At 38.8% G+C, this 22063-nt stretch overlaps 1 protein-coding gene across 2 annotated transcripts in view; it reads left to right on the forward strand.

The window, feature by feature from the left end:
- Positions 1 to 19882, forward strand: part of mtss1 (MTSS I-BAR domain containing 1) — a 79355-nt gene extending 59473 nt beyond the window's left edge. Inside the window, exons 7-14 of one of the 2 annotated variants that reach the window (XM_004548830.4) lie at positions 5742 to 5899; positions 6004 to 6111; positions 7058 to 7155; positions 7762 to 7837; positions 10451 to 10579; positions 12609 to 12759; positions 13190 to 13216; positions 14512 to 19882. In XM_004548830.4, the coding sequence (XP_004548887.3) occupies positions 5742 to 5899; positions 6004 to 6111; positions 7058 to 7155; positions 7762 to 7837; positions 10451 to 10579; positions 12609 to 12759; positions 13190 to 13216; positions 14512 to 15659 (1895 nt within the window). In that variant the 3' untranslated portion in view covers positions 15660 to 19882. The remainder of the gene's footprint in view (positions 1 to 5741; positions 5900 to 6003; positions 6112 to 7057; positions 7156 to 7761; positions 7838 to 10450; positions 10580 to 12608; positions 12760 to 13189; positions 13217 to 14511) is intronic. The other variant, XM_076884181.1, reaches the window with a different exon arrangement.
- Positions 19883 to 22063: the final 2181 nt, after the last annotated feature.

The raw sequence follows: 22063 nt of genomic DNA on the forward strand, positions 1-22063 counted from the left end.
TGGGAAGATAAATACCCTACAATATTAGTGAGAAAACCCCAATGGTCACACGATCTTACTTAGTAAGTAGACATAAGTAGACACTTCAGAACCAGGCACAGTAAAGGGGGAGTGTTGTGCAACGGCTGGTTTTGGGGGTAAGAGGAAAGATAAAGAAATGGGATCATGGAGCGATGAGGCCAAAATACAAATTAAAGGAAAGAGGAGACAAAAGTTAATGACATGCATTAACAGCATATAAACACACGGGCGGTGAAAAGAGTAGTAGTCTGAGCCTATAGCAGCATAACTAAGGGATGGTTCAAGGTCTCCTGATCCAACTTTATCTGTAAATTAAAAGGAAAGTTTGAAGCCTATTTTCAGAAGTAGATCGGGTGTCTGTCTCCTGAAGCCAGACTTGGACCTGGTTCCACAGGAGAGGTGTCTGATAGCTGAAGCTCTGCAACTAGTTCTACTTTGCAAACTATAAGAGCCACAAGGCTGCACTTAGAGAGTTAAGTGCTCCAGAGATAATATGATACTATAAGATATGATGGGGCCTGATCATTCATTATTTAACCTTGCATTTACTGCAACCGCTGCACCACCACTGTGCATTATATATGTATTCGGGGCCTGATTTAGTCTATTCTTTTGTGTCATTAAGTCTTATTGTTGTACAAAAATAAAAATGCACTATTCAGCCATGCTGTTGCAGTTTACAAAGACAATATTCACTGCAGCTTGTGTGGAAGCAGCTCCACACACTGATAAGTGACCTCTTTCCTCATACTGTTTGACTGACAGATGATTACAGGGAAGTGCAGTCCAGAGGAAAAAGATTCCTCTCATTAACTTCTCAGGTTACATGTGTGTGACTTGAGTAGAATTAATTTAGATTTAGCTCTGTTAGATTTTGGCTTGCCTGAGGCATTTTCGTTTGTGTGTTATACATTGTTAAGCCATAAAAATCTAGAGATTGAGAAAATTAATGTCAAAATGGCCACAGGAACAAATTCTCAAATGCATTGAGGTAAGCTGGAGCTACATTTGGAAGCATCCATGAGGTGTTTTTACATTATGTCTCCCAGCTGGTGAGAATTAGCTTTGCGTGAACTGTGTTTCACCTTTAACGGTATGAATTTGCAGGATGGAGCTTCTGAGTTCAGGTCTTTGTGTTTTTGTGGGTGTTGAGCTGGAGCCTTGTAGAAACAGCAGCCTGTGTGTGTTTCCACAGAGCCTAGAAGTCAGACTAACAGCACACGCGGACACTGAGCTTCTGTTAGCAACGTGAAATTATCCTCAGTCTTCTCCATGCTCTCACACACACCTGAGGGAACAGGCTGTGTTTAGGTTGAGCTTAACGTCTGCACAGAGTCTTCAGTGTGTGTGTGGGTTTGTGTTTGGCTGTGGAAATTGCTTCTCACTGTTTTTCACAGGACTTGCTGTCCCCGTCTCTGTTTTTCCTACTTTTCGCTGTTGAAGTTTGAAAGAGGTCTTGTTTGCACCATGTTTGCTGGAAAAATATTTCAAGCTTTGTTAAAGAACAGTTGAACAGAAATCTGGTGAACAGATAAGCCCGGGGATCAGTTTGTGGGATTTTGCAGGTGGCTGTGAGCTGTAATATGAGATGTTAGATGGCTGTAATTCTTCAATTGAAACAATCATCTGCTTGCAAGTGATGGAGTTCAGTAAGAAAATATTGCAAATAAAATGTAGTCAGTATGAAAATACTCACTATATCATATAGCCCAGTGGCATCTATCCTAACTGATGGTGTTTGTTAACTTACCTGCATTTAGGTTCTCAAACTAAAATTCATCTAAGGCTGACAGATAAAAGTGTCAGAGACTATATAGATATTCTTTGAGCAATATCAAGTTAAAATAAAATGAAGAAACTGTGTATGAAACATGAAAGCTGCTGCTTTGTAAAACATGATACTTTGAATTCTTTGAAAACTTCTTTCACCGCCTCTGGGCTTCATTTTTACATCCAGTGGTTGTTTCCACAGTTGGGTGGTCTGCAGGTCAGAACTCTGTTTGTCCTCTCTACCTGTGGGTCTGAACCGCCAGACTCAGACCAGACAACACTGTACCAAACAGTTACACCTACAGACTCTGTTATTCCTCAGTGGCACTTAATTATTCCTGAAGGGAAATCTATGAGAGACTTTCTGTACCACTAAACCTGGTAGTTAACCTCCCTCTGCTCTCAAAGAGTGTGTTGTGCTGAAGCATGTGGAAAGTAGAGCTTAATACAAGTTTCAAGTCTGTGGAGGCAGACTTCCCGCTTCAATTTTCAGTGTAGGGGGTTGCCTCTTAATTTGAGGGTATTTAAAGGCTTGAGATCATTGCGTTGTGGGGATGAGCCACAGATACTGATTGTGTTGTCACTTGTACTGAGCTTTTAATGCAGCCATACTGTGACTTCACATATCTCTAGTAGAAATCTAGACTATAGTGGAAAAGGTTTTTAAACTGACCCTTTGCCTTTAACAAAGAAATAAATAAATAATCCACCCAGGAGCTTTGGACTGACAAGACTTGCTTCTAAAATTCATTTGGTTACATCTCTGCTCTGTCACATTCTCCCCCATATCCTTTGAAATGTTTTTGTAACATTCTCCTCCTCCAGTAACATTGAATGATTCACAGTTCAGAAATAATCCTTATTGCTTTGGTGACATCAAACATCTGTTGAATTTTGTGGAGGAGCAGTTTGCACTGACATTGACTTTCTTTGTGCTCACAGTGGCGACACATGGAGCATGTGTTATAAATGCCATAAAACATTTAAGTCATGTCTTTTACACACCATTTCAGATTGCCTGAAGTGATTTTAGCTTAACTTCAGTTTCAGAATCTTTCTAGTGCAAGAAATCGGTCAGATTCTTAAGGGAATCCTGAAAATTATCCTGAAGAATTTGGTCTCAAAAATGTGCTTTGCTTTTTGTTTCTCCACTTGGATGTTTGAACTTCGCAGCAGAATGACGTATGTGCCGGTTCTGACACCAGAAGGCTGTTTTTACGTTTGTCTGCTGAAAAGGGGAAAGTTTCTTTGCACTCACCTTAAATGAGTTTAGCACATGTAGGTACAAGCAGGTCCAGTGTGCAGCTTACAGAAGTGTGATGTGGAAACTTGTGGGCTCCAGTGGAGAGACGCTGAGAATCTTGCGTGGAAATATCTGTTAGTTATGCAGCTTTGACCTTATACTACAGCCTGTCAGTGTGGCATGAAGACTGTTAGTTTGGAGTGGAAAAGAAAGAAATGAGGGAACGGATTTGATCACAGTTCACTGAAGAGACAGAGCCTTCTGTGAGCTGGTGAGAAAAAAAAAAAAAAGTTCTTTGACTCAAAAGTGTGTATTCAGGAGTGTTTTGGTTTTTGGGGGTTTTTTTAATGGCAAAAATTACATTTTGATGATTGTCAGTGACGAGTCCATATTCATAAAAACAGCCATGACCATGTGTGCTGGTGCAGGATGCAGTTGGCACATTGTAAGCTAGCTGAAAGCTGATGCAGCATTTAAATGGATTGTTTTTTGTATGTAATCTTTATATTGGAACCTTGGAGTGCACCAGACTGAATAAATTTGGAGAAAAGTTGATGCTTTTTGAATCAAGGATCCAGGACGTTAGGATTTCAGTCTACCAAATACTTGGCATTTAACACAATTCAGCACTTTGTGTGTCATATTTGAATTCAGTTGTTCATATATAAGCCTTTGCTCACTTTATCTCAGTTAATGTGCCCTCTTCAGGTCTAATGGCTGGCGGTGTAAAAGAATAGACTCTGTATCAAAGATTAAGACAAGATGATGCCACCCATTAGTTACCGAAGTTTTGTTGTGAAACTTTAAGCAGACTTTTTTTTTTTTTTTTTTTTTTTTTTTTTCTACAGTTGCCATCTTGTTGTTTTCTAATTGAGAAACTAGGGGATACTACACACTCATAAGAGGCCAGCTGCTTTATCTTACTTTGTGAGTCAAATGAGGACCATAATGTAAAAAATATATATAATTTGGTTTTAATAACACTCGAAACCAGCATTTGAGATCAGAGTTTCACCTGGAAAGTGTTTCCTAAGTTTATAGAGCAATAGGGTAATTTTGTCATGGACTAACAAGGAGTTATTTCCTAATGGCCATTAGGTTTCAGGGTTTAGGCATCAGCTAAGCATAATACCCAGTCTGCTTTACAGGGAGGAATAAGAGCTAAAATGGTGATGACAGAACTGTAAAATATCATCTTCAAGGCAGATCACTCCTGAACTGTCCCATGGCTAGCTTTGTGAAGGCTATTATTGTCTAACAAAGACTCGAGGTTGTTGCAGTGGTGAGCTGGGTTTCAGGGCTTCTCATGACTCATGTGACAAGCCTGGTATGGTTCACATGCTGGCATAGAGTCCAGTAAACAATGTAGTAAATCAAATCAAAGGAGTCAGAGAAAGGGAAACCAATGTCCGTTTCTCTTCCTCAAACTCAAATTCCATCCCACTCTAAAGCACCTCAATTACTCAGAGCCTTTTACTGACACGTTATTGAAGGAATTCTAAGCATGCAAGATGCCTGTTAACGACAAAACGCTCAGTCTTCTTAATCTGAGCTGGGAAATCCTACATTGCCATACTAATTTTCACATTTTAGGCACTTATCCTTCTGTGTGCGCTGAACATAAGGCCGGGCAGGGTGTGTGACAAACAGCTGACTGCGTGTGTGCGTGTGTTTGCATGTGTCTCTTCACTGCTTTTATGTGGTGCTGTTCTACCCTCTGGTGGTAGCATATGGGTAACACATTGTGAGCCTGTGTGGTTTCCTTCACACACAGTATTGCTCATTATAAGGAAGAGATGTTAATGTTAATGTTGTTTATAAGAACTGTGATACTTGCTTTGGTTTACTGCCTCCACACCATGAATACACCAAAAGCAAATATTTTTAGATTTAACATTAGCTGGTTGTTATATTGCAGTAGAAAGTTGATCAAAAAGTTAAGGATGGATTTGTGAAAGTTTTTACCACAGATGGCGTGGTGGGAATTTTTTCACTGTTGTGTAATCAAGCATCAGGACATTTGCATAATATCCTCATTTTTCGAAAAACAAATTAACGCCGAATCAAATTAAAATTAAACAGTGGGAAACATTGTGGTGACAATGTAATTAAGTGCAGACTCACAGCTTTCATTTGATGGGTTTTACACAAAATAAATGTATATACTGTTACAAAATTACAGATGGTTTTTAAACATAGCATTTTTCACAGGTTTAAAAGTGTTTGGAAAACTAAAACGATGCCTATCATTCATTTGCACGAATTTCTATGTAAAGTTTCTGTGTGGTTTCCTCCACACACAGCTGTTTCATTCCTTGGGATTCTTTTTGAGATCTTTACTGCAGCTGCCTTCTGTTTCTGCTTGTTTGTGGTAATTTTATCCTCAGTTTTTCCTTCCTGCAGTGAAAAACATTTTTAGATGAGCTGAAGTGGAGAAGTCAATTTCTTTGCCTTAAGGGTTTCTTGAGTTGCGTTTGCTGTACGTTTAGGGCCATCATCCGTCTGTACGATGGCTCTATCATGAGCCTTTTCTTCTACATACTCTTGTCCTCTCATCATTGTTCCAGGAGTGTGTGTGTAATACTGGTGATTTGTATCATGAAGCTAAGATATCAGAATTGCTTTGGACTACAGACATTTCTGCTGTCTCCATATATTTCTATCATCTGGACCGATCTACCATCAGTTCCTCCTGTTTGTGTTTTAGGGAAGGATGAAGCTCGGGGACAATTGGACAACGCGCTGCAGGACGTCAATGTGCGCTACGCTGTGCTGGAGGACACCGAGAAGCGAGCTGTGTGCAGAGCACTGATAGAAGAAAGAGCTCGATACTGTAGTTTTGTCAGCATGCTGAAGCCTGTGCTGGTCAGTTGTGTGTGTGTGTCTGTGTGTGAAAGAGGGATACAGAACAAGACTTTTTCAGACTTTTCTAATCTGGCAAAGTAAAATAAAAGGAGCTTGTCTTGTAGGACCATGAGATCAACATGCTGGGTGAGGTGACACACCTGCAGACCATTCTGGAAGATCTGACAAACTTGACAGCTGAACCCAATAAACTTCCACCAGCCAGCGAGCAGGTACCTTAACCATCTTCTCCATCTTTACTGATCTCTCAGTTTTTCTCTAGCACCCTCTGCAGGCCTAATATTACCCTTTTAGTGCTATTACTCTGTTTTCCCCAGATTTGGATTCTCTGTGGTGGGAGACTCTCATCCACAAATATTTTAATTGCCAAGTGCTGTGACAAGTTGACAGTAGCTCTTGTTCTGCAACCTTGGTGAACTTAATGTTGCAGCACACAGATCAGTTTTTGCAACAGGTTATGATTTGTGGCTCTTCCGCTTACTGCAGATCAAAGCAATTCAACACATGGAGGTGGGGCTTCTCTAAAGAAGTAGCCCAGCATGACAAACCATTTAATCAGCAGGTCCTTGTCATTTAAAAAAAACAACAAAAAAACGAATTTGCATTAAAAAAAAAATAAAAAAATTCATTTTTCCCCCTTGAATGAAAAAGATTAAAAGAACCTTAAATTTCAACATAAGAGTGAAGACATTGTTTTCTCTGACAGATTATAAAAAATGCTCAAGCTGCCAGAAACATTTAGGTGGCTGTTAATATGCCTGGAAGGCCCCGCCCAAGTACATTAGCAATTTCAAGGCAGATGATGTTTTGTTTTTTTATTTTGTGTCTTATTTTCAGCAAATGTCAGAAAAAGACTACGACCAACAGTGATTGGCTCTACTGAAAGTGCTGTGTATGTATGCAAAGCATGGTTTATCTGCGAAGACCCATCTTTGTCCAAAAAACTACACGCTGTATTTTATTTTGACCCACACTGTCATTAACTAACTTGGTTCTGGTAATACCCACTGGAGTTGCAAATGTGTATTAATCCACCACTGAATATAGTTCCAGCTTCAGCACTTCCTGTATTTCTGAGCTTTATGCCTTCAGTAGAAACATCCCAACTTTGGAAAATAAAAGGAAAAACACCACAGCTGTCTTTTGTGTGTATTACAGGTGATCCTGGACCTTAAAGGTTCTGATTTCAGCTACACCTATCAGACACCTCCAGCTTCTCCCAGTAACACTCTCTCCAGGAAGAGCAGCATCAGCAGGTGGGTTACACACCAAAGCTGATATCAGTTTACAACATACAGTATTTCATATCACTTCATTTCACATTCTAATAATATCAGTGTGCATTGCTGCTTTCTTTTCATTTTGATGTTTTGTCACAGTGTTTGTAACTTTACTGTGTGTACTGCACTATATTTAAAAATCACACCTTAAACTTTGTTTCTGTGCAAGTTGATGCAAGTCAAAGTTAAATCCAGGCTCAGACTACATATTTTTCTGAGTTGTGATAATCAAAGTGTCAGATTGGACAGTTACAGTCATAAAGTCGTGCCTTTTTATGACTGACGCACATGAGTGTGCACGTTGTGCAGAGGTGATAACTCGAGATGTCCAGGATGAGAGTGTAAACAGACAATCACAACAAAGCGTGTTATATTACTGGCTTTCGGCTCCATTTCAAACTTTCACTGAGCTTATAGCAGCAACTTCATTCCTCTTTCACTTTGTTGTGTTTTGCAGTGTTTATGGCTTTTAATTCTTAAATAAGTTCTTTATTATGTGATTTTCACATTCCAGACAGTCGCTGCTTTTTTCTTTCTTTCTTTCTTTCTTCATTTCTTATTTTCTGTGTCTTGGCCTCATAGCTACCAGTCAGGATCAGTGAGACATGTTCCCTCTTTGGACTCTATCAGCTGTGCTGTGGATGGACTACACATGCAGGTAACGCACTTTTTAACCTTTGTTACAACAATTTTATTTCTGTTGTTCTCAAAAATACTGTTAAGAATATATTGTACACTATGTGGCCAAAAGTACATGGTCATCCCTTTTCACACACTCCTGTGTCTTTTAGCTCAGTTTTTTTATTTCCAGGACAGTAATGGTAAATCTTTCTTATATAATTGTAGAAAGCAACTTCCTTCTAATTCAGATGAACTTTCTGCACTGCATCCATACTGTGCTTGCTAACGTTAACAGAGAACCACTTCATCCTCTTGTCCAAATATTTTAACATTTGGCTAAAAAAGGTGTATATATGTAAAATGGCAGCACCAAAAATGCTGTACTGACAGTTCAAAATGCAAAATATAGCTGAGGGCACAGTGGTTATGTCCATCTTTCTTAAATAGCTTATGGCCGACGCTTCCAAAGTGCATTTAAAATCAGCCTGACAGTTGTGTGTGTGCGCTCAGCTTTAGGCCAGATCCCCCAACCTCATTGTTGGACTTTAAAACCTTTCTGGCTGAATGGGAACAAATGTGGGCAAATGTTAGCAGCAGATTAATGCCCAGAAATCACAAGTGTAGCATTTGGGGCTGTCCATTGATTTCTAGCCATATACTGTACATCAGTGATATTAAGATACTCTTATTTCATTCAAACTTATATACTTTATAGTTTTAAATCAAATTTCCGCAATAAATAAAGCAAATTCTGGTCAAATATTTTCAATATCTTTAAAGGTGCATTTCACTTAAATATACCATTCCTGCAATGCTGTACACTCCACATTCTTCAGGCTTCATCCACATTTTAAAATGACACTGTCAGCTTTAAGGATCTTCAAAATAAAAGCTTGTAACAGTAACAACAAAAACAAACACATGCCACTCTAACCCTTTCCTGTGTGTAGCGCTGCTCCTCCCCCTATCTGCTCACCGGCTGCGATGAAAGCGGTCGATCTCTCAGCGAAGGGAACTCCCCCTCTCGCCTCGGCCGTCACGGCAGCCGTGGTCGCTATGGTTACGCAGCTGGCTATGGCCACCGCCCCGCTGAGAGTCGCCGCTTTAGCCGCAGGGATTTGAAAACTGTGAGGAAAAAACTATATAACTATTACATTCCTCCCGACCACCCGAGTGCCGTCCTGTGATTTTGACCCTTTTGTCTTCCATTGGTGTGAATCTGGTTTCAATGTCACATTGGCTCCAGCTATTTTACCTCTTTTGTTTTTTTTTAATTCCACATTTTTTCATCAGCTCACACCTTCAGTTTCACCTTTAATTGTCTACGGCCTCCTCCACCCTCAGTGTCCCAGGATGGATCTCATATCTCAAATCCATTTTGTTGTAATTTTAGACGTAATTCTTGATCCCATTCCATAAAAAATGTTTCTGAGCCTTCACAAGTACAGTTCTAGGGACTCTGTAATTGTGTGAGTATTTGCAGTATTTGTTTATTTATCAGTGTCTTTTCTTTTCTTTTTTTCATTCTCTTTAAAAGTGGTTTTGTGTCAACTTTTTTTATGCTTATGTTTCAGATTTATGTGTTACAGTTAAGTACTGTACTAATATTCAATTGAAAAAAACCTTACTTTTCTTGATAGCTTTTAGACTCAAAATGACACTTCTTTAGAGTTTTTTTTTTTTTAAGGAAAAAAAAGTCAGGTCTCTTCCCTGACTGCTTTCTCTAAGCCAGGAGTTTAGCTGGAAATGCTGTGGTCATTTTAGCTTAGTTGATGTTGGATTTTTGGATTAGGAATTCTAAAAAACTGCCCATAATATATTTTTGATATACGATCACCTGGACATTTAAAAGATTCATAACATCCCACTCCTTATTTTCAGTAGCAGTGAATGTAATAATTTGTTTTATTTAAAAAAAGAGAAAAAAAATCAAACCCGTCCACTAATGGCTTTACACAAAGCCAAACGTGACATATTTATTTTACTTTTTTCCTTGTTAACACTGTTATTTAATAAATAACACGATTGCTTCATCCCACCTCAAAAGCAAGCCTTCTCCTTATCTCAAAAACCTGTTATTTGTCTCCCGCCGCTAAGACGCCCTTTCTGTTCTTGAATTTTGGCGTAATGGCCTTTTAAACTGGTGTCATTATTGCTGTCAGTGGTATCTTGTCAGTCGTCCTGTAATAAAAATGTAAATTTATGTTTAAAATTGAGGAAATTATCTCAAAATTACGTGAGAAAGAACAAAATCATTAAGGGTCCATGTTGCTGTTGAATGAGGAACTTTTATTGATATTTTTAAAATGACAAATAAGTATTTTCTGTGTGATGTTTCTCTCAGTAAAACGCTGGCTGAACTGCTAACATGTCGTGTTGATGGTCTAACATCAGCAGCCATTATGCAAGTCTGATATATAGAAAATAGAGCTTGTTTCTTACACATCTGATTAAAACTGATGGCTGTGCTGACATGGATGTAAGTTACAAGCTTTTATTACAAATGTATATTCTGTCAATTTCTTTCCACCAGAGACTTTTATGATGGCTGAACAGAACTATACTCTCTGTACTCTCTGCGGTTGATTTGTGATTCTACATTTGATGATTTGTACCTTTGATCCGCTCTGACTTGGTTTCTTAATGACAGGATTCAGTTGGGTCCACCAATCAGCTGGCCTCTGGGGGAACTGGAGGGGCGGAGAACGGCCTCTTGGCCCCTCCACACAATGCCTACATACATGGAGAGCGAGCTCGCGCCATGTCTGCATCTGGAAAGGTAAAACCCACAGAAAGCATATTTGGATTCTGGTGATTGTTCTTGTAAAATCTCATCTGTATCTTTCAGTCTACATGAAACTAACTGAAACAGTATTTGTGTGCTGTCTAAAATAATTTAAAAAACAACAAACAAACTGTGTTTGCTTGGAAAGCATACGGAAGGAATTGATGCCATCTTTATTGAGACTGGGAGGGTTGTTTGTGTATTATAATGTAAACCTGCAACACTCACAACACAAATGTTAAAACAAAAACCCAAAATATTAAACATTTTTAAACATCAAAGCTGTAGCAGCAAACAAACAACACTAAAGTGAAAAACTAATAAAAAGCTAAATAGAAATTAAAAGAAAAATACAAAACAATACATGAATGTATTTAAATTTCTGTTTAAATAAAACAACAAAAAACCCACAAACTAATAACAGCTGAATTAAAATGAGAAAAACCACTGTGGAAATTGCTGAAATGAAATGGAACTGTAACAAAAAAATTCACGAGAACGAATTAAAAATCAAAACTAATGATAAATATTAAAGTAAAATAATGCTGTACTAAACATCCCTGAAGACACGAGTTTATTTTACGTTTATATTTTTTGTTTACTGATCCAGTCTATGAACTAAGAAAAACTGTTTATTAAAACAAAACATAATAAATAAAAGTCAGAAAATGCATGCAAGTGTATTTTCAATGGTATATTATAGAGTTCAAAAACAGCGGAATTGAATCTTTAAAATAACCAAATCATCCACCAGAGGGCAGCAGGAGATCAGAGGACTAAAATGATCTGCACCCCTAATCTTATGGCGGCTCCTCTTCTCTTTTGTTTCTTTCTACTGTTATCAGTACCTTGTCTGTTTTGCTTTCCTCCTTTTCTTTGTCCTCCCATGTTCTTGCTTCCTGCTTTCAGGGAGTGACAGGAAGAACCAGGAGGTGCTGTTATGGCACTCCACTGTGACAGTTTAAGTGCTTCGGGGAAAAAAGAGAAGTTCTTTGTATTTCATCTGTGTGAAATTGTCACAGTTGATGTTCTCAGCCAGCATACAGATCCTTGTGGTGAACTGGTGTTTTTGGTGCTAAACAGGCTCTAAAAGGTGGTTGGTGGTTCTTGTGCAAACATCCTGTGGTTAAACGCACAGGTGATGTTCTGAGTCTGACAGTCATGGAGTTAAAACTACAAAGATGACATTCAGAGCGGGCTGCTTCTGTGGTTTTTCTCTAAAGCAAAATAAAAAAATAAAAAAACTTGTTCCAAATACTCAAATTACATTCATCACTAATTGACTTTATGAATTAAAAGACACCTGAACTTATTTTACCTGGAGCCCTGAACATGCAGGCATATTGATAACCCAGCAGGAGGCAGAGGACGAGCATAGATTATTAAAAAGTCTCAAAACTAACAAAGTTGTGAGCCACTTTGTTAGCTTTGTTTGTTAGCTAGGTTGATCATATGCAAAAGCTCTTTTACAGGGATTTTCCTCCATAGAGGAATTTTTGGTGTCTCAAGTTGATTTGGCTGGAAATAATGAAAACATTTACAGAATGTTAACACTTTAAAAAATGAAACGTTAAATAAAACGTATTTTTATTCATGATTATGATCTAAATGCACTGCCTTTACTATATTGTGCTTATTTACCTCGTCACAATCCCGAAGGCCGATTATGAGCCAAGAAAATGCCTTTCTGTCCTATTTCTGCTATTGAATTTTATTTTTATAGCACTTTTCAATCCAAAGTAGTTTATTATAAAAAAAATAATAAAAATAAATAAATAAAAGGGTTGCTAAAAATTAATGCTGAATACGTTTAAAATATTTACATAAAATAGCACAAACACCCCCTGTCCTCCAACCACACTTTCAAAAGCTTGACAAAAGTTTTGCGGATGTCACTTTGGACAGAAGCTTTGACCGCTGGATGGTCAACAGTGAATGAGAAGCATGATCTTGCGGGAGTATATAGATCTTTCGTTAGTTGAAAAGTTGTAACCTCATCCGTCTCCTTCTTTCACTCCTTTAGCACTGCTTGGCCCAGGATCAGCTGGCATTGTCACTGGGTGCGCTGAATTCTGACGCCCCGAGAAGCAGCAGAGATTCTCTGCACTGTTCCAGCGGCTATAGCACCCAAACAACCACCCCGTCCTGCTCCGAGGACACTATACACACCCACAGTGAGTACATTAAAGCACAACACTTCTTTTTATAGAAAATCGAATTGAGCTCTTGATTAAAAGCTGTTTGAACCAACTATGTGGCCGAGACGAACATCATGTGATCCAAATACAACCTAAAGTGGCAGCAGCACCGCCAACAATAAAGCAATTAGATGTTGTGTTTATTATGAAAATGGAAACCCATTCTCTCACGGAGCCATAACCTTGGTGTGAATTGCTGCTTGTCTGGCTGAATTTCTCGGATTTACCCTTTAGTGGGTGTCATTTCTGATTTCTGACAGTGAAACTGACTCTCTTGACCTGCCTGCTGTTCACTTGTTTTTTCTGTGCTTTTCTGGTGTATCAGCTCATCTTTACTTCTTTTCCTGTTGTATTTCTTTGAGTAGTTTTGTGTTTTCTTGGTTAAACTGCCTTCCTTCTCTTCCAGCTGTAAAGAGAGATCCTCCTATCTATGGTAGGTCTCTGACTGCCTGTATATCTGCCTGCCTGCCTGTCTGCTTATGTCACGTCCAACATACCATCAAATCTACTTTTGGTTCATCTATTAAAGATCTTACATCAGCTGAAAGAGCACTGTTTATTTAAAAGAAGCAATAAACGTTGTCCTTATTTTCAAATATTAGAATCTTTTTGGCAACGATAAAATTATTAATTTTGGTGCCTGTCAGGGCACTTGTATGGCCAATTTTAATAACCTAATCATTAGTGGCTGCAGTTTCCTCTTGTTATCTCGGTTATCAAGCACAAGGAAAATAAAATCTCTCTTCTCAATTTTACAGTGTTAGTGTTACAAAACATAAGCATTTTCTAGGCTTCAGGACTGCGATTTTAAACATCAGCAAATTATCGATGATTCACTTGTGAAGCATGGTGCCCAGGAGGCAACACTTCTCTGGATAGTCACTTCTTGCTTACCCAGCAGATCCTTTAAAATAAATAAATAGATAAATAAATAAAGCTCCTTTTGTATCAAAGTATAAAGTGATGTAAAAATTGGCTAAATCTTGTGACACTGCTGTGAGGGCATCAGGCGGACAAGCTGACATTGTTTATTTTACCCATTAAGTTAATTAATACATTTTTGGATACAACGTTAATCCAGGTATGGAATTTATTTATTTATATATTTTTTTTTAGCTTAGTCACCCAGCTTATAGGAGACTGAGGTTTCTCCCATCACACTTGCTTGCAAAGAGAAGACATTAATTACTCACATTTCATATTTCTGGTGTTGATGCTAGCAGATGAGAAGCTGCCAGAAGCATTTAAATTACGTAGTCCCTTTTTTTACTTAATTTTGGAACCCAAAACAAACAGAACATTAGAAACAAATTCAGCTGCTTTGTCTGTAATTTACTTCCTCCTGTGTGTGTCTGTGTGTGTGTTTGACCTTTTCAAATTTAATGTCGTTGCCATGAATTGACGTCTGTTTTTAACCTTATTATTTGGAACATTGAACTGGAGCTTTGCATGCGTTTTAAAAGTAATTAGGTTGCATGTTGCCCTGTTTTTGTTTGATAAGAGTTTCCACAATGATGCATCCCCTAATTGTTCATTCACAAACATGACAGTGAGTCACTGATGTGATTATGTGCTCCTGCTGCTTCTGTTGTTTGTCTGTCAGGTGAGCAGATGAGAACCCTTTACAAAAAAAAAAAAAAAATGTCACTGAGATAATCCAGAGGTAATGAAAGGTCTGCCTGAAAGCAGAGCAACTAACATTTTAACATTCTCTCCCCATCTCTGCAGTCGACTATGAGTCCATCTCTCTCCACGGAGACACTGACTCTATCTCCTTACATCACCTCTCCCACGGCAACAGCCAGTCAGATTTCGACAAGTCATCGACCATCCCGAGAAACTCCGACCTCAGATTCCAGTACCGGGAGTTCATCCACTCCAAGCGTCCTGCCTCTACTGTCAGCCTATTGGCTGAGTCCGACTTGAGTGGTGTGTCTAACCGCCAGATGCCATCCCACACGGCAACCATCAGGCGCAAACCTTCATCTAAGCCGCCTTTTCGCAGAGGAACAATCAGTGGTGGGGTTCCCATCCCCATCTCCACCCCGCAGGTTCCACTCAAACCCCTCGGCGGAACCAACGGAAGCGATGAGAACGTTTTCAAAGTGCCCTCTTCTGTAGGTTTAGGTCACAGTAAACTCTGCACCTCCACCCAGAGCCTTAGTGCTTTACCACCCTCCTCCTCCCCATACTACCAGATTGTCCCAGGCCAGATGCCCATCCCAGTGCCCATACCCACTGTTCCTTCACTGCCATCTGAGGGAGGGAACAGTGTCAAACAACAGCAACAGAGGCAATACCAGCAACATCAGCAATACAGTCAACCACAGCAACAGCACAACCAGCAATTCCAGATTCAACAGTTCCAGCAACAGATTCAACAGCAACAGATTCAGCAGCAACAGATTCAGCAGCAACAGTTCCAGCAGCAGAAACAGATTCAGCAGCAACAGTTCCAGCAATGGCAACAGATTCAGCAGCAGTTTCAACATCAGCAGCAGCAGCAGCAGTTCCAACAGCCCCAGATTCAGCAAGCCCAGCAGCTGCAGCCTCAGCACGATCAGTATCAGCTGCAGTTGAACCAGCAGCAGAAACAGAAGCTGTTCCAGCAGCAGCAACAGCAGCACCAGGCCTACACTACTCAGGCAGAGCCCTCCGGTGTGCCCAACAACATCAACTACCAGCCCCAGGCTCCTCCACCCTCCAGCCAGGACCAAGACCCTGAGCAGGTCACCCTAGAAGAAGAAGAAGAAGAAGAAGGAGATGGAGGAGGCAACAGAAACATGTTGACCCTTCTTAGAGGAGTAAAGCTCAGAAGGACCATCACCAATGATCGCTCTGCCCCTCTCCTACCCCCTCCAACCAATCACAAATGAGGCTGACCAGCAGATTTTTATTTCTCTGCTAAACTGTTAAGTTTAGTTTGGTTTCTGAAGAGATATCAGAGTGTGTCAGCACAGAGAAAACTCAAACACACTTTGAAAGTGTTGACAGATTGATTTTTTTTCGCTGGAACTCAACATTGCTTGTTTTATTTTATAAATTTACTTGATTGCCCTTTTAAATTTATGTTTTAAGCATTTTTGAGACTTTTCTGTTGTTGCAGCAAACGTCTTTTTGCCTTTTTTTTCATGCATTTTGATTGTGGATAAAGTTTTTGTGTGACTCAGTCTTACAGAAAGAACTTTTGATTTGATTATTTTAGTTGGTACTCACTTCCTGGTCAGAAAATGTCATTAGGCAGAACAGGAAGCTGTTAGCATCTTTGGCCTGGCTGTGTTTGATTTGCTTTCTGCTTAGTCTCCCAGGATGGCGGGGTTTATCAGTAGTTCAGTGGACTCACAGTGGTTGAACCATGATCGTGGAGTTTCGAATTTACTGACTCTGGGTCAGTGATTGTCTGGTGTATTTGATCTGAGTATTTAGTTGGTTTCTGGTCATCTCAAAGAGCCAAATGCTAACACTCGTGACTTTGCATCTGGCTTTAGATTTAAATAAGGTAGAACAAGAAAGAGTTTGAGGACACAAGGACTGGGTTTGAGATATATTGAGATATATATATATATATTTTTAAGTGGCATATGGTCTGAGGTCACTTGATTGCTCTTACCTTAGATTGGAGATTTGTGCCACTCCTGGGACTCCAAATGTTTCCTCTGAACGTGAGAGTTTGTGGAATACAATGAAAAATGTTACTGTGGGGAAAAACTCTGGTTTGCTGTGTAAATAAGCATCAAATTTTTTTTAGAGCAAAAGTCACAAATAGACAGCGGTTTGTTGGCAACTTTATGAGGCAACACTGATGTTTCAGAAGAAGCGGCTTGACAAATGTGGGTTGCATTTTTGCTAAACATAGCTGGCTATGATGAGCTGAACTGTAGAACAAAACTACCACAGGGGACTGATGGTTTGAATGTACTTTATAAGGTAAACGCTGCCATGTTTCAAGACTTAGATTTAGTCTAGACTTAGTCTTTAGATTTATTTACACAGATATTTGCATCAACAAGAATGCTTTAAACATAATTTTGTTAAAGAGATATTGTGGACAAGATACTACATGAATACCAAGAAATAGGTTTTTGGAATTTCTTGTTACTTGGTGACCAACATATACATTAATCCAAAACAACTTTAAAGTAATTGTTTGTAGTTCTCTTTATTTCCACTATTATTGGAACCCACAGAACCTATGCATCGGTTTATTCTGGTGTCTTCTGTAAATGCATGACTGAATCTGGGTGGTTTGTAGGCCATGTCGTGATAATTCATGTTATGTAGCTTTGAAGTCCACTTGATGAGTGTGCATATCCTGGTTACAATATTTTAAGGAGTCCTCCTTGTTGTTGTTCCCCTGTATAGTTATAGGACATCAATGATGCGGATTTAAGCACCGCTAACATGTTGGCACGAGGAACATTGAATAATACAGTTTTATTCACAAGTAGTAAAAGTTATGCTGAAGTCATGTTTGAAGGGCATCAGGAGCAGATGTAACTTGACAATTATTTCGATTTTTAAAAAGAGTTATATTATTATATAAAATGTGAGAAAACCATAAAAAATGTCTCGTTTTTCTAAATTACTCAGATTATATTAAACTAAGTTATTTTTTTCAGCTCTAGTTACAGGTTTAAAAATTGTTTTTGAGTATCAACAAAGATTTTTCCATATTGACTATTGGAAAATTCAGAAGCTACTTATAGCACTATGCTTTTATCATTTAGACAAACATTTTTCAAATTAGTTTCTATAAACAAAGGATCTGCTATATTCAGTGAAGTTTAGGTTTTGCTTGAAGTTTTCAATTCAACTCCACCCACTGAAATATCTCTGAAACATTCGTTTTAGTTGATTTACTGTAATCAACTCGGATAAAATGCTGCTGAGCCTCAAACTGTCGTAACTTTAAATTAAACATTTTTTCTACAGAGTTTGGTTGGACTGAAATAGCTGGTTCTATTTTTGATCTTTGTTCCAATTTGGTAAAATGTTTACCTCTGCTAATCATGACCTTCTAAATCGTATAAGTCTCTTTATTTTATTTTTTATTCCCTGTTTTGTTTTTGTTTTATTTTGTTTTTTAGTTTATAGTCCTTTAAGTCACACCTCAGATGTTTTCAGTAATTAACCTGGAGTTTTGTCTTCTGATGCACTTCAGTCTAAGGCCATGAGAAATTGGGGGCGCTCACTTCCTGTGCTTGAACCAGAAAAATATAGCATCAAGTGCAGGTTAATAAAAGTTGACTCAAGAAATAATTTGTAGCTTAGCATATTTTACCATGGCAGCCTCATTACTTGGGTGTTTCCTGCTAATACAGCTGCTAAACCGATGTGTTGCTTCTAAAAGTTGCCCATCTTCTTCATTTGTGAGCTGTTAGCATGTTGGACTCAGATTGTCCTCAGTTAAAGATTTGGCGAATTTGAGTGGTTAAAATAATTTTTGTTGGAGCAACAGCTGATTACTTTTATAATAATTTAATGTGGTAGTTCTTCTGTTGATTAATCCAACAATAATTAGGTTTATAAAAGATCAGGAAATGGCACAAAACAGTCAAATGTCCAAAATCCATAAATAGTCAAATTACAATTTTAGAAATCAAAGAAAAAGGTTTTTTTTTCTTTTTGTGTTGGGGGGTCTTTTTTTTTTTTTTTTTTAAATAATTGATTAATGAATTATTAATTTTTCCACATTGTTTTAATTCTTAGCTCAAAATTTTACATTCTAATAAATTATTTCCTCTGATTCTTAAAACTTAAAATTTTGGTTTAAAAATTATATAAAACATGGACGTAGCTTCTATATTTAAGTGAATACCTGCATTCTCACTAACAGCCAACACGGGGGACAAATGTTGTTAGAAAAAGAAGTCTGTGGACAAACAACCATACTTCTTACTTATCTGTGATCTCCCTTTCCTGATGAGTTGTTGGGCTCTGTCACTGCTTTGAATACAACGTTATTTTCATTTTAATTCTTCTTCCTATTAGTCTCATAAAGCAAAGTGAGGGTTAGTTTAAGCTGTGCAGTGTTTCTGGGATTCTCAGATTGCCCTCTTGCTCGTGCCAGCAGTGGGTGATTTCAGAGGCTACATCCATCTTTTATGTACAGTCTGTGCCTATTGGACAGAAAATTATAACATGATAGCAATTATGATACTTTCTACCAAAATTATACCTGAAACTGCTGAGACGACATTAAAGCAGGAAAATTTAAGTTAATTCAACCGGTAAATTTTTTATTTTGGTTCGTAGCTCCTAATTTCTTTGGTGCGAGGAGCTCTGGGCCTCAGTATTTCTAAAGTTCTACTTTGAAGCTGCCTGTGAGAGACCTGCTGCATGCTGGGAAATGCAGTCTGCTTTGTGGTCAGCTGGTCCTGGTCAGTTCCCGGAGAGACTTTTGTGTACTTTTTGTGACTTCCTGCAGCTTCATTCTGATTCGTCTTTAAGCCTCTCTTTTTGATTGGACCCAATGAGCCCCACAGCAGTTGTGTATGTATATATTAGTGCTTCTATTCCTGGGAGAGATCTAAGTCTATAAATCTATATAAAGATGTACGTATACGTATCCTGATTGTACTTTTATTTTGTTGATTTATTATTGATCTGATGACGTGGTTGGTTGGATCTGACGCTGCCAGTGATCGTCGCTCATCATATTTTTTTTTGTAGAAAAGCTTTAAAGGAGGAAACCCAGTGAACTTCCAGGTCTTTGAGGATCTGATACCTGATTGGACATCAGACTGTTAAACAAAAGGACTGAAAGGACATCTAGATGATATAAACCAAGAGAATGTAGACATGTTCTGTTCTTCATCTTTTGACGCTCGCTGTGGGATCAACAACAACAATAATAATAATAATAATAATAATGCTGATGCTAATTGGTTCTGGTATTTTTTTTTTGTCTGTGTTCTGTTTACTGTACTCTTTACACCTGTAGCAGTATAAATTTGCTGTAGGAGTGCTCTGTTTCTATAAAAAGTTCAATATGCAGAAAACTGAAGGACTGCTGACAGCTATTCATAGAGCTGAAACTCTACAAAATAAGCAGTTCTGAAAACTTTGGTCAAACACTGCAAGTAAACATTCATCTTTTGTTTTTGTCCTTATTTTTGTTGTATTGCAGCTACTTTATCATTTACAGTACCAGCCAGCACCTCCTCTAACTGAAGTGCTCTCACATGATCCTCTGGGGTGTGATTTAGGCGTGTGTGGGGTACAAATACAAAATCCTTTCCACGGAGTACAGCGAACACACATAACAGTGTCCTCAAAAGGGACCCTTTACGCTGCTCCTTATTTTCTGCCATTTATATATTCTGTTAGTGGGATGGATGTTAATGTTAAACATGGCCAACGTTTCAAATAAAGAGTTCAACATTTTTACAAGTAATCACCAAGAGCCAAAATCTCAAAGTGCTTTTAGTTCCTTTCTACTCTTACAACTGTACGATGTCATTAATAGCATATATCCCTATTGTGGTCATCTCAGGACAGAAGCCCCACCCACATCAGAAGATATGTATCCTAAAGGGGCCCTGTTCTGCGTATTTGTTTGCCCAACTACAGAAGCTCAGCATGATTTATCCTGTAATGTTCACGCTGCCATGCAAAAGCAGTGGTACCTGTGCTTCTGTAGGACCAGTGAAGTGGCGGACGAGTAAAAAGCGATTACAGTTGTGTTTTTTTTATTGAATTTATTGAAAGGATCCTCAATAATCTGAATGATGGGCAGTAAAAGAAAAAAAAAAAACCCATTAAAAAATGCCTTTTTGTCAAATCAGCTGATTTCATTGTGTGAAGGGAGGAGGAGGATGGTGGAGTCGTCTATAACACCTTAGGAGCGAGGACATGACCACTTATTTTTATTTTCATGGTAAAGTCCAAACTGCATCCAAGATGCAAATGGCTATGTTATACTCCTGACACAACATTAGCTCTTTGCAAGCATCTGCACGGACAGCATGCTAACACAAAGGCAGCAAACAGTCCAGTGTGATGCCAAAGCTGAGTGTAAGCTGACCTGACCTCACTTTCAGCAGGTAACAAAAGCATTGGGGCCTCAGGTCCTACCTGCACGTGGTTGGTGATGGCTTTGAAGTCTTATCGGGCTGGTTTTTGGTTTTGTGCTCAAACTTGAACACTAGAAGGAAGATCATGTGTTTGTGCTCAGTAGGACATTTGGGTGGGGCTGCAGCTTAACTTTTATATTCCTAACTGGTTATCATCTTACACTGAATTTCAGAGCATGTAATGGACTGACACAGTAATGTAACAACACTGGCTACTGGGAGGCTGTTAGCACCCATCCTAGCTAATGCTAATAACATTCATGACCTCAGGCAAGATGAAGAGGAAGCATGGGCTTGCTGGCAGGTATTTTCCCACACAGGTGACTTTGATAAGATAAGGTAACTCTTTATTATCATTGCACAGTCATAAATAGTATAATGAAACTGGAAAACTGTCCCATGTCAGCACTATGTACAACACGACACGGTAACTTAACTTGGCTGCAACTCCCCTGAAGTCTTCAGCTGTAGGCATGACTACTACATTCACAAGAGTATGTGTTGTTATTGTTGCAGTGGAAGCAGGTGAACTTGGAATTTAGGTGAAAGTTGAGGTAAAGATGGCAGCAGCTGTGACTGCAGGCTAAAGCAGTAACTTGGCTCATGTTGTCCTTTCATAAGGCACTGAGTCATCTTTTGAGCTTTGTGTTGCTCAGAGTCATCTGATGCTCAGGGGCAGCAGGTGGGAGGCGAGGGACTTGAATTAAAGACACGTGCATTTTTTTTTTTTTTTAAATCTTTGTGAGAACAGTTGTTGGTATAATGTATTCATTAACCCCTCTAATCCCAGCCTAAACCAGACTCTATTATGAATCCTGAAACCGAGACCAAACTCGCAAAAAAGCGCTTTGAAGATTTGAAGTCAGCACAGTCCAGACCCATTCTTCTCTTTAAGAGGTTCAAGATGATACTTGTCCACATAAGCATACAAAACACACAAAAAGACAGGTGAGTTTGTCCACTTGTAAGGAACTTAGTCACTGTTACATAAAACCTTGAAGCTGTGACAGCGGTGAGTCACGCTGACCCAAATACTGAAGGAGGCAAACTCTGCTCAGTGAGTCAAAGCCCACATCACAGTGACAGTGCACAAATCTCTGTGTTACACCAGTGTTGCAGCAGATGGAGTTTCTCTCTGTACCAGCAGAGGATGCAAGAGACCAAAACAGTATAAAGCCTTTACATGCACCTCTGAGAGTAAACAT

This window comes from Maylandia zebra, linkage group LG5 (assembly GCF_041146795.1).
Source record: "Maylandia zebra isolate NMK-2024a linkage group LG5, Mzebra_GT3a, whole genome shotgun sequence".
NCBI lineage: Eukaryota > Metazoa > Chordata > Actinopteri > Cichliformes > Cichlidae > Maylandia > Maylandia zebra.